Source organism: Ascaphus truei, chromosome 2, assembly GCF_040206685.1.
Source record: "Ascaphus truei isolate aAscTru1 chromosome 2, aAscTru1.hap1, whole genome shotgun sequence".
Lineage (NCBI taxonomy): Eukaryota > Metazoa > Chordata > Amphibia > Anura > Ascaphidae > Ascaphus > Ascaphus truei.
The window spans coordinates 193621088-193634251 of record NC_134484.1 but is presented as its reverse complement, the minus strand read 5'-3'; the positions used below and the strand labels follow the sequence as shown (position 1 = coordinate 193634251).

The following is a 13164-nucleotide window of genomic DNA, read 5'->3' as shown; positions in this document are numbered from 1 at the left end:
ATTTATGCCATCTGGTAGACACGCGAAGCATTGCAGCCTATTAAATCCTAATCATCCTCATTTAACAGATCAGCCGCCCATCAGCCAGGCATGAACCCAGGCTGGGAAGGCAAACACAACGGGGCTTGTCTGAGGTGAGGAGCGGCGCATTCCAGGGATCTGCCAGGTACATACTGGGTATTTGCTCGAATAAAGTGTGTCGGTGCAGTACAACTCAAAAAAAAATCCAAACTAAAACTAAGCGGTTCAAGTCCGATCTTGGTGTGCATTCGATTTTAATGAGGACTCACAGATAGAAATACAGTAGAAATCCGAAATTTGAATAGAAAGGAACTCAAGCTAAAGAGGAATATTAGTAAAAAGCAAAACCTTGTATTTCAAGCTTGGGGTCATTTTTGTATTTGGATTGAACTACAATAATTCTTGATAGGAAATAAGCTGCGTTGTCTTCACATGGTATTAGCTGGAGATAAGGGATTAGACAGCGCACTGCATTTGGGAAGTCTCACTCAAGATACGCAGCTCCCGTTTTGGTTTTTACTAGTTTTACTATTCCCAAATGCCTTGAGCAAATAAAAGGGTTTTGGATTGAAAAATATTATTCGTTGACTGCCAAATAAATGGATAACATGCATCTGTGTGAAGAGTGCAGCTAAGGAGTACTTCTAACAAAGTTTCCTTGGGATAATTTTCTGGTCCGCAGTTAGATGGGCAGCTTATACATATCATCTAAATAAACAACTGCTGGGGGAATAAGGGCGATTCCAGGAGAAAACTATGTCTACCTAAATGACTTGAGTCAGAGCTTAGAAAATCATTTGGTTTTGCATTGATACTGCAAGATAAGAACTAACTCAGAGGCCGGAGAGTGTGCATCTGCTTCATATCCAGAACTGATTATCATTTTTCTGCCAGCTAATCATTATAATGCCCTCTGGCAGGGGTGTAAGCTACAGCCTCAATTGGTCTACTTGTGTTTTGTGGTACTTACCTGAATGGAGGGACCCAGAGCACATTAGTCTTGCACAGTGAGACCCTCACTTTAGTCATTAAACTGCTTCATTTCCCCTTCCCCTGTAGGATATAAAAATAGCTGCAGGCATCACCATACTGGCGAGTCAATACACGATGGGAGCTCTGCTACGATGTACAGAGTTCCCTTCCTTGGGACCTTCCCCTTGCTCAGGAAGATTCTGAAATCATCCAGAGCAAAGGCAAGATGTTTCACAGCATGTAATTAGGGGTCATGGTGACTATTGCCAATTTGTTGGGCTGAGAAAACCCGAGGGACATATCCCCTTAACCAGGGTCCTCCCGAGAGTATACTTTGTTTAGGGGGGGAATTTAGATTTTTTTTTAAAAAAAAGGCTAAAAACAATATATTTGTCATCCTAGCATTATAGCTGAGCTGCCAAGGCTCCCCCACTTCTGAGTGAAAGAAGGGGCCTAACACAGGTGTGAGCTTTGAGTGAGATCCCTTTTCGCCTCTGGAGCAGGGTAACCAGAGTCTGAGCGGGTTTATGATGTGAGGACCGGGGTTGTGTTGGGAAGGGGTCGGTTATGGTGGAAGGTGCATGGTTATAGCACAATGGGTCAGGGATATAATGATATAGGGCACAGGGTGGGTTATGATGCAGTTGGGTGGAGTTAACATGCAAGCCGGTGGGATTTAGGACTCTATCTCAATGTCTCCCATCAGTTTGAGATTTACCTCATTCTGCGGGAGAACATGGGACAGCCCTAATGTGCGAGGATCCCTTTCAATTTTGGAAGTAACACAGCATTTAATCCGAAGTCAGGAGCAGAATTTCAGCAGGAGACAGATTTAGGAGAGAGTGAAGATCACTCTGGCAGCAGTGTTTAGGAGAGATTGTAGGGGAGACAGGTGAGAGGCGGGAGGCCGGACAGCAGGAGGTTACAATAGTCAAGATGGGAGAGAATGTGGCATACAGTATGTTAGAGTTTTAGCAGTAGATAGATAGAGGAAAAGTCTGTAACGATGCACGGAACATGCCCCCTGCGGTGTGTTCCTTCCTTACCTGTTTACTTCTGATCTCCGCCCTCTAGCTGCGAGTCAAGATCCTGTGTCTTTAAGGATTCTGAAGCAAGCAACGCCATCTTGCTTCCTGGCAAATCCTGTCCTCTTCCTCCTGACAGGAAGTAAGCCTCTCTTTGACTTTCTCTTTGCATTTAGTCTTTTGCTGCCTGCCTTGGTGCCTGCTAGTACTCATCGCACGCTGTTCCTGCCTGGACCTCCTTTGGGACTTTACTTATCTCCTGTGGATTCCGGAAGACTGGGACAGTCACTCGTATACTACTGAGGTTAGTTTACCGTCGGGTAGTGTAGGTACCTGCTTAGTAGGGTTCATCTTGACGTGGTAGCAGGCTTATAATTCCTTGGCCAATGGATTAGACTAAGAACCCTTATGTTATGTTTAGTTTCGCTGCACCTTGCTGTTCTGTCACTATGCCTTTAAGAAGTCTGGACGTTCTCCAAGAAGCAATCCTTCTCTGGATGTTACCTTGTGCTCTGGACTCCATGCCCATGTTCCTGGTTTCCGTTTCCAGACTCCTGTGCTGAAGTGTTGGCTTCCCGCAACCCCCGTGTTGGTGCCTGAGAATGCGCGCACTCCCGCTCTGCTGTCAGACCATGCGCGCACATGCAGCTGGATCACTCGTGTCTCTGAGTAGACACCGCACCTCCGGACGCGTTGCGCATTCTCATGCGCGCGGCGCGGTCACGTGACTACGTGCGCCGACCCCCTGTTGCGCGGCAAATTACTCCCTTCGTATCCCCTGCGGCCTCCCCACCTCGCTAACGGGTCCTTCCCGAGAGCACAAGCGTGACAAAGGCTTATCTTTGCAATGTTATGGAGGAAAAATTAACAATATTGTGAATGTGAATGTGACACCTAGGCAGCGTACTTATGATACTGGGTGTATGATAATACTGCCAACAGTAATGTGAATGGGCAGTGGGACCAGGCTTGGGAGGAAGTATAAGGTACAAAGGGTGTGGTTATGACACTGTAGGTATGGGTATATGATGGGCTGGGAGTGGTTATATGGCACAGTAGGAGTGGTTAAATGACACAGTAGGAGTGGTTATATGACGAAGTAGGAGTGGTTATATGACGAAGTAGGAGTAGTTATATGACGAAGTAGAAGTGGTTATATGATGAAGTAGGAGTGGTTATATGACACAGTAGGAGTGGTTATATGACACAGTAGGAGTGGTTATATGACACAGTAGGAGTGGTTATATGACACAGTAGGAGTGGTTATATGACGAAGTAGGAGTGGTTATATGACGAAGTAGGAGTGGTTATGTGACGAAGTAGGAGTGGTTATGTGACGAAGTAGGAGTGGTTATGTGACGAAGTAGGAGTGGTTATATGACACAGTAGGAGTGGTTATATGACACAGTAGGAGTGGTTATATGACACAGTAGGAGTGGTTATATGACGAAGTAGGAGTGGTTATATGACGAAGTAGGAGTGGTTATATGACGAAGTAGGAGTGGTTATATGACGAAGTAGGAGTGGTTATATGACGAAGTAGGAGTGGTTATATGACGAAGTAGGAGTGGTTATATGACGAAGTAGGAGTGGTTATATGACGAAGTAGGAGTGGTTATATGACGAAGTAGGAGTGGTTATATGACGAAGTAGGAGTGGTTATATGACACAGTAGGAGTGGTTATATGACTAAGTAGGAGTGGTTATATGACACAGTAGGAGTGGTTATATGACGAAGTAGGAGTGGTTATATGACGAAGTAGGAGTGGTTATATGACGAAGTAGGAGTGGTTATATGACGAAGTAGGAGTGGTTATATGACGAAGTAGGAGTGGTTATGTGACGAAGTAGGAGTGGTTATGTGACGAAGTAGGAGTGGTTATGTGACGAAGTAGGAGTGGTTATGTGACGAAGTAGGAGTGGTTATATGACACAGTAGGAGTGGTTATATGACACAGTAGGAGTGGTTATATGACACAGTAGGAGTGGTTATATGACGAAGTAGGAGTGGTTATATGACGAAGTAGGAGTGGTTATATGACGAAGTAGGAGTGGTTATATGACGAAGTAGGAGTGGTTATATGACGAAGTAGGAGTGGTTATATGACGAAGTAGGAGTGGTTATATGACGAAGTAGGAGTGGTTATATGACGAAGTAGGAGTGGTTATATGACGAAGTAGGAGTGGTTATATGACGAAGTAGGAGTGGTTAAATGACACAGCAGGAGTGGTTATATGACGAAGTAGGAGTGGTTATATGACACAGCAGGAGTGGTTATATGACGAAGTAGGAGTGGTTATATGACACAGTAGGAGTGGTTAAATGACACAGCAGGAGTGGTTATATGACGAAGTAGGAGTGGTTATATGACGAAGCAGGAGTGGTTATATGACACAGCAGGAGTGGTTATATGACGAAGTAGGAGTGGTTATATGACACAGTAGGAATGGTTATATGACACAGTAGGAGTGGTTATATGACACAGTAGGAGTGGTTATATGACTAAGTAGGAGTGGTTATATGACTAAGTAGGAGTGGTTATATGACACAGTAGGAGTGGTTATATAACGAAGTAGGAGTGGTTATATGACGAAGTAGGAGTGGTTATATGACGAAGTAGGAGTGGTTATATGACGAAGTAGGAGTGGTTATATGACGAAGTAGGAGTGGTTATATGACGAAGTAGGAGTGGTTATATGACGAAGTAGGAGTGGTTATATGACGACGTAGGAGTGGTTATATGACGACGTAGGAGTGGTTATATGACGACGTAGGAGTGGTTATATGACGACGTAGGAGTGGTTATATGACGACGTAGGAGTGGTTATATGACGACGTAGGAGTGGTTATATGACGACGTAGGAGTGGTTATATGATGACGTAGGAGTGGTTATATGATGATGTAGGAGTGGTTATATGATGATGTAGGAGTGGTTATATGATGATGTAGGAGTGGTTATATGATGTAGGAGTGGTTATATGATGATGTGGGAGTGGTTATATGATGATGTGGGAGTGGTTATATGATGAAGTAGGAGTGGTTATATGATGAAGTAGGAGTGGTTATATGATGAAGTAGGAGTGGTTATATGATGAAGTAGGAGTGGTTATATGGTACACTAGGTGTGGTTATATGGCACAGCAGGAGTGGTTATATGATGAAGTAGGAGTGGTTATATGACAGAGTATGATGTTTGGGAAGGAGACATCTGACGTGTACATTATGAAAATATGTCAATATTTACTTTCTTGGCTCCTCTGTTCTCCATCTTCTGTGTTATACTACCAGGTCTACGATGATATAAATCTAAATGTTTGTAGAACAGATTATGCACAGTATATCATGTAAGAAACACATAAAGCATGTTTCTTACATGTGACTCAAATACATCACAATAGGTTAGTATAGTCAGCTTGGTGCACATTGCTATTGGTATTTTTAGTTGGGGAAAACACTTCATTGTCCAATTCATACTAGCTATGGTATATCTGGATCCTCTCTTGTCACTATTGACATCATTTTAATTTGTCCATTAATATGATTCAATTAACACATTGAGAGATGTCTGTTAATAGTGGCTGCATTAAAGAGGTAAGATCGTCTAACCGAACTCAGACCAATTAAAACATCATTACATGTGAATGAAGCATGCTTAGGATGATGAGCTAAACTCATGCCTTTGTTTTTGTTTGTTTGTTTGTTTTCTAGTTGAATATGACAAGGAGTTGTCACCTCGCCTGCGACACCATAAAGAATTTAAGTTTAATTTGTCACAGATTCCGGACGGAGAGGCTGTGACGGCGGCAGAGTTCCGGATATACAAGGACTGTGTCATGGGAAGCTTTAAAAACCAAACTTTCCTAATAAGTATCTATCAAGTCTTAGCAGAGCACCGAAACAGGTATTTTCAGTGGCAGCTCTTTAATAAATTCCTTTACAGCAAGATGTGCAGAAATAAAGAACGTTGGGTATTTCACGGCACGGTGCTGCTTATCAGCATGAGCTGGAGTTGACCTACAGGACCTAGGTACCAAAAAAAATCAACAGTTTGTGTTGTGTCAGAAAGTTTCAGTGCTAAAAAATCATACAAACTATCATAAAATGTGCATCGCATGTACTGTATATGAAGACTTCATACTATACGTATCAAACATCATTTGTGGTTTGAAATGATTGATTCAATTTAAATGAAAATAGAATTGTGTATTTTTTTTAAACTTAGAACTGGTATTAGTAAATATAAATTATTAGTGTCATATTTATTATAATAGCCATGCTGTGAAACAGAATGATCTCACCGCACAGATAGTCCCTTTATCTGCAGTGAGACAGCTCTGGTCCCAGACCTCACTTGCCAGACCACGTCGCACACAGCTGTGTCCCTGACTATACTGAACTGCTAAGGGGATCCGTTGCCTACCTAGGGCATGTCCCTGTAGCAGCCACTAACTATCAATGACTGGGGCCTAGGGGGTCTCTGGTCTAGTGCAGGGGGCCACTTGCTCCCTGCACCTACATATCCTCCCCTATCTGTGCCCCAGCTTCTACTGAATTCCTGACTCGGCACACAACAATGCATCTCTCCTCTCAGGGGATCCTGCAAGCCCTATTGGCTCCCTGGCGTAAGGTGACCTACCTGCCTCTAAGCATTCTGGGTGCTGTAGTTCCCCATGGTCCTCTTTAACATTGGGGCCGCGTGCGTGATCTCCATTGCGCATGCGCAAACTTGTAATGGCCGCCGCTATTCTCAACTGAGCATGCGCAACTGTGGGCAGTCCCTGCCCTCCTGAAATGGCTGGCGCGTGCGTTCTGCGCATGTGCGAGCCTAACGCCAAACCTGACATGGCCACCGAGTTGCTGATGTCGCCGGGAGCTCCCGGCGATGCGATTGCAGCTGCCCTCAACTGTCGGAGGTAAGGAAGGGGGCAACGGACGTCCGAGGAGCCAGAGGGGACCTGGCTACACAGATACAAAGTTGAACTCTACTCACAAGTTCATAATGAAGTTTTCCATTTAATGTGAAAGCCAAGGACAGTGGAAAGACATTGTTTCATGTCCCATATGGATGTTTCATCAGGTGCAAAATGTTTCTTTGGAGCCACAGCTTCTGGAACTAAATTAGGCATGGGATCATAGCTGCATTTTGCCACCTGGTTCTGTAATGGTGGGGCAATGAGGGAATGTCATGGGAGTTACATTGTATTTCTCCAGTTTTATATCTGGTGCTGTTTTTTTACACCTGTAATACACCAGTTTTGTACAAGAGAGAAACATTGGTAGAACATATGAATCTTTATAGTGCTGGAGCGATCACATATTGCGACTGGTGCCCTGATGCCGGAAATGAAAGTGGAAAGGCTTCCACTTCCTTTTCGATTGGTCTGGCTGCTCCACCAAAGTGGGGAATCTGATCTGCCCCTAAAAAATGAGCAAGGGCTCATGACATAACAGGTATCTAAAGATCAAGTAAGTGGGATGCATGGTTATACATGGCTTTCAGTTCACTACAGCATTGCATGTAACAAGCAATCAAAGAAGTCCCAATGCACATCCAATATGACAAAGTATTCAGTTAATTTCTATGTTTTTTCTCCTCTTAAGTATGGGTCATTTAGCTCAATCATTTGGCCAAAACATGTCAAGCCTGCAACCACGTCAAGGTAGACCCTACCAGCAGGTTCCTGCACTACCAATTTCATACTGTCTTTTTTGTATATCCTCCACTTCACAGAGAAAAGAAACAAAACAATAATATATCCAACAGCATGGGATGTATGACATGCATGCAGTGCCTAAGGCGTTAACATTTAGGAGCACTATACTATGTGCTATTTACAAAGTGCATAATAAATACGTGCAAGAAAATAAATACACACACACACACACACCTCTCACACTTATTGCTACAGCAAAGGCCATCACCACCGCTCTCCAGAGGGAAGGAATCTCTCAATAGATTACTGCATTCAGGTGTGTGCACTTGGACCTGTTAATTAAATAGATGTGGGAGGGGTGAGCTTAAACTAAGGAGGGGCCACAGACCTCCCAAACAATTTACAATTAGTAGTACACAATCTTAACAACCTAATGACGATATCTTTGTTGCGTTTCCTCTTTTCTCTATGCAGTGGACACAATATAAAATAAAATACAAAGGACACAGTATGAAATTGGTTGTGTAGGACCTGCTGATAGTGTTTACCTTAATGTGGTTGCAGGCTTGACGTGGTTTGGTCACGCGATTGTACTAAATGACAAGAAAAACATAGAATTGAACTAAATTATTTGCCGCATTGGGGCTTCTTTTTTACTGCTGTATATTTGAGGTCACTTTCCCAGTGGCAGTCCAATTGACAGAATAACATACAGTTTATACATGTATAATTCTGTGGGTCTGAGTTTTGAGCTTGTACATTTAGATTGTGTTTATCTACACGTAATAAGTTATCAGAGCTGTTGCAGATTAGTAATCGTCAGGTTTAACAGGTTTGGTCTATGTAGCTATTTTATAGGGTAGTTATTGTCTTGTTATTGGGGTCAACGGAAAAATTTTTACGAGACCAAAGTGTTTGGCATAACCTTTCCAGACAGTTTTGAGAAACTTTTTGGAACGACGCAGCTCAAATTCTTTCGAGCTCCTTAGTGAGCCAGGACCAAAATCTGTAGAGATTTATTCACAAGGTGCAATAAATAAACAATACATTATCATTGCAAATCCAAAACAAAAAAAACCTTATTCCATCTCGATGAGTGATGTTTTAACATCTGCATAAGCTGATGTGGCTACATTTTTTTTCCATTTTTCCCTGTGATTCATTAGGAATGTCATTTCATGTCTCTCGGGAGCATGGTGCTTCAGAGTCTTAACAAGAGAGAATTTAGTGATAGATTCAGCCAGCTTCATATTTGTAAGATTTACGTTATGTTCTAGCACATTGCTTATTAGCCAACCAACAACAGCTGCTCAGCTCAAACAAGGATACAGTTTTTGACATGCTATGTTTAGATAAGTACTTTAAACCGTATTTCATTTTCTTTGATGCTGGTAGGGATTTGCATAGATTCAAAGCAGTTATCTGGCATAACTGTGTGTTCCCTGAGTGCTTGGGCAGTAAACCTCTAAGCAGTTACCAAGACCACCAGTAAATCTGACATTGGAGACCGTCAAGTCTTACTTGCTTCCAGTGAACCGCACTCAATGGAAGAACTATCTCACTGGTTTTTATCACTGGTAGTCTCATAGGGAGTCGTTTTCAAAGCAAATTGGGAGAACAAAAGACACCAGATTGGAAAGGGTCCCGAAGGATACAATGGGCTTGTTTGCTTTGATAAATAAGGTGCAGTTCTATTGCTCTCAGTTTTGATACCAGGAGAAGGAGTCATGTATTGAAGTCTCGGCTGCAAAAGTGTAGCAAAAATGCTGACATTTATTTGCCACCGCATAAAATGCCATTACATCTTATGGGACATTTTTCTATTGAAATCTGGTTCAATTGTTTTTGCTCCAGTTTTGCAGTTTGGGGACTTTGATACATGGCCCCCGTGGCTTCTCTTAGGGGGTTATTTAGATCTCTGAGCAGCCAAACTAGAACAAAACCAGTGTAACTGCACCAGAATTATCAAAGGAAAAACTTACATTAACTTCAATAATTCCTTTTCTTTGATAAATATGGTGCAATTTTTGCGCTGGTTTTGCTCCAGTTGTGCATCTTGGATACTGTAATAAATAGACGCCTCTGTACTCTTTCTATTATTTGCATTATTGCTTGGGCAACCAAAAGGCATCCAATCTTTAGTAACTAAAAAAATGTTGATGCACATCAAAACCCAAACAGGGTACATATGCAAAAACATTTTTTTTTAAATCCCATCATGCATCTGTTCCTCTGTTATCTGGGAAATTTATATTTTTTTCCCCTCGAAAATATTTCTAAATACTTTTCAGCATTTTCATACCAAATCTCCATAACCACAATGATTCTTTTCGTAAACAATAACTATGATAAAACTCTATTATTACAGTAGGTAATTCAAAGCTCCTGTGATCATGGAGGTGTCTAAAATTGTGAAGCTTAGTGCAGAAAGCTTGCCACCGGAATCTTTAGGTGGCCTGTCTTCAGTGGGTGGCACCCGGCAGGCACGCAGGTGCCCCTTCTAATAGCCGGGGATAAGATCACGTGTTTCTTGTATCTAGGGGAGGAAGTGTGCATGAAGTTGTAAATGCAATTAGAAGAAAAGAGGGGAACTTCCTCTTCCATTTCTAACATCAGGGTCATTACCATGTGATTGTTACATATGGGGCGATAAACAAAGATCTTCTCTATCCATCTACTCCTTGCTTTTCTCTTGACTAAAGTGACCTATCTAGTAAGTGTCGCAAACATCTTTTTTTGGCACAAAATTGGCGTCAATCAAACTTATTTTCAATTGCGCTTGTGGGGGCCGATGTACTTAGCTCAAGTTTCTCCCGCGTCAGCTGTCAGTAATTATTTTTTTTTGTTTGTTTTGGAGCACAGAAATGGGCTGCGATTGGTGTACAGAGGTAAATAGTATGTGCTAAAAAATAATATTTATGTGCGTCACAAAATCAATTAAAAGTGTGTCAAAATCATCCGCCAAGCTCAACTTGGCATAAACCCCAAGAAAGACTCTTGATGATGTTAGTGAAGTTGCAAAGTATCAGCCCAAAAATATATTTGACGCAACACAGATGTTTCATTATAAAAGGTTAAGAAAATGATGACAATATGCCTACTATAAATAATATTACCCTAATAATTGATATTCACTAATACAAGTTCTACAGACAATGACACATGATCCTTTTTTAATTTAGATTGTACTAGTCAGGTATAAAAAAAACCCTATATGACTGAACACACCAAGAAAACAAAAAACATATAACATGAGTTGGTGCCTCCATCTCCAGTGAATGCCCATTTCACCAACATAGATATAGAAGTATACATATAAAAGCTGGACACTCCAGATAAAGAAATTATTCTTTTATATACTGTAATCACGAGCTCCAGAGACTAAAAAAAAATCTGATGTTTCGATCCAACCAATGGACCTTCATCAGGGCTTGAAAAATCAGCGATACCGATACCAAATATAAACACTTGCTACTAATTAGGAGCGGGCCACGTGTCCCGGAAGTCGTGCAGAGCACCAGACCCATGTGGCCAATACGAGCCCAGCGACGACCAATCTCCTAGCAGCAATAAATACTACACAGACAAATGTTATCAGGGCTAAAAAGCAGCGAAATCCAGAACAAAGTAGTAACAGAAATACATACAGTACAGTAGAACTGACAGAAAAAGGAGAAGGAATACATTTTATACAGATCAAACACCTGAAATTAATACAGCTAAATATAGATCTACATCAAATCAATATTGTCATCAAACATCCCTTCTATAATATAGGATATAACCCATCTACAAAGAATGATGTAACAACATTTTGCATATTTCATCATTATATAGATGTCTGCGTTCAGAAATATTTGGGCCCAGGACAAATGTAAGGAGCAGGCTCCCCCTTCCCATTGGCCCTCCCCAAAAAACCTTTCTGATTTCTATGCAACAACTTTTACGTAGGCCTCTAGAGAGGATACATCAGGCCATTGGGGGAGTGGCGGGTACCTTAGTCCTTGGGAGGGAGAAGTTACCTCAAACCACTGGGGGCGGGGACCTGAGAATGCTTCTAGGATATGGTAACCCAAACTGCTTGAGGGGTTAACTCAGGCAGCTGGGGGGGGGGGCAACTCAGGCCGCTGGGGTGGGAGAGGGAAACCTCCAATTGGTGGACAGCTTGAAGGGGGAAATGTCTCAGTTAGAAGTTATGGAAGTAAAGGTTTATTTACCCTGTACCCATAGACTTGTAAGTCAGTTAGGGTCCCAGGAAGTCAATCTGGGGCCTGGAGAGGCAGTGCGGCCCCTCATGGACCTGCTGAATTGGGGTGGGAGCCAGAGGAGTCAGTAGGCCAGGGCTTGCTGAGTTTGGGAGGGTCCTGGGGTGTCAGTAAGGAACCTGGGTCAGACTAAGTCGGGAGCCAGCTATGTCGGGGCAGAGGCCTGGGGAGATTGTCGAGCGAGAGGCAGAGGGATCACCTGTTTCACCTGTGTGCCCGGCAGAGGAAGGGGCCCTGGCCGCTCAGACTATTTCAGAAGTCGCAACCTACTTCCGGCCATGCCCAACTTCTGGGCCGAGGCCGACAGGGCCTCCCTCAGCTGCTGGTCCCAGGACAGATGTCCTGGTGCTCCTCCATGATGGCCCTGATTTATATACAATTAAAAAATGCAATATACAAAAAATGCTACATGGTACAAAACAGTATGTCACATAATAGCAACCTTTCAAGAAGTCAAGTATTCAACATTAGGGATGTCAAAAATCATTTCAAACTGCAAATTATGCGTCATATGTATTAAGTCTTCATCCATAGGATGCATAATTTTTTGTATTCATTTTTAACACTGAAATGTTTACCCACACAAAACATAACAAATCCTATCTTAGTACATATGTCACTGTGTCTGCTGATATAATTAATTCGCAATAACCTTAGATATTTTCAAAAATCACCTGATACAGAATCAGTTTATAACAATAACGAATATTGCCCCCCTGTCCTCTCTCCCCCTCCTCTCACTCAATTCCCCCCTCTCTCACAATCCCCCCCCCCCTTTCACTAAGAATTTGACTTTTGGTTACGGGGGAGGCTTCCGGTCCCGCGGTGGAGGAGAGCTGGGGTCCCTCGGGTGAATGCAGATGTTGGGCCCAACATCCGGCGCTGGCCTGGTGCACCGGGAGGGGTGGGAATGACATGAGGAGTGGCTGATCCTCAAGTATCATGTGGGCCATTATAAATGCAAAATGGCCACCCCTGCTTATAATATTGATACTTCTGAAGATAATAGGATTGAATTTGGAATGGTATCATGTTCCTAAATTGACCCGCATTACAGTATATTGCTTTTAGTCCCAAGCATAATTTAAGTTCATTGTGATAGCTTTTTTTCAGTCTGGCATAACAACTATGTCGTAGTCAAGAACATTTAGAAATACATATGTGCCCTCACCACTATATGTTCTGGTAAGAACAGGCAGCGTTGGGGTTAAACTCCTGCCCAGGT

At 42.6% G+C, this 13164-nt stretch overlaps 1 protein-coding gene across 1 annotated transcript in view; it reads left to right on the top strand.

The window, feature by feature from the left end:
- Positions 1-13164, top strand: part of BMP6 (bone morphogenetic protein 6) — a 181792-nt gene that overhangs the window by 108548 nt on the left and 60080 nt on the right. Inside the window, exon 2 of the mRNA XM_075585743.1 lies at positions 5729-5921. Coding sequence (XP_075441858.1) covers positions 5729-5921 — 193 coding nt within the window. The remainder of the gene's footprint in view (positions 1-5728; positions 5922-13164) is intronic.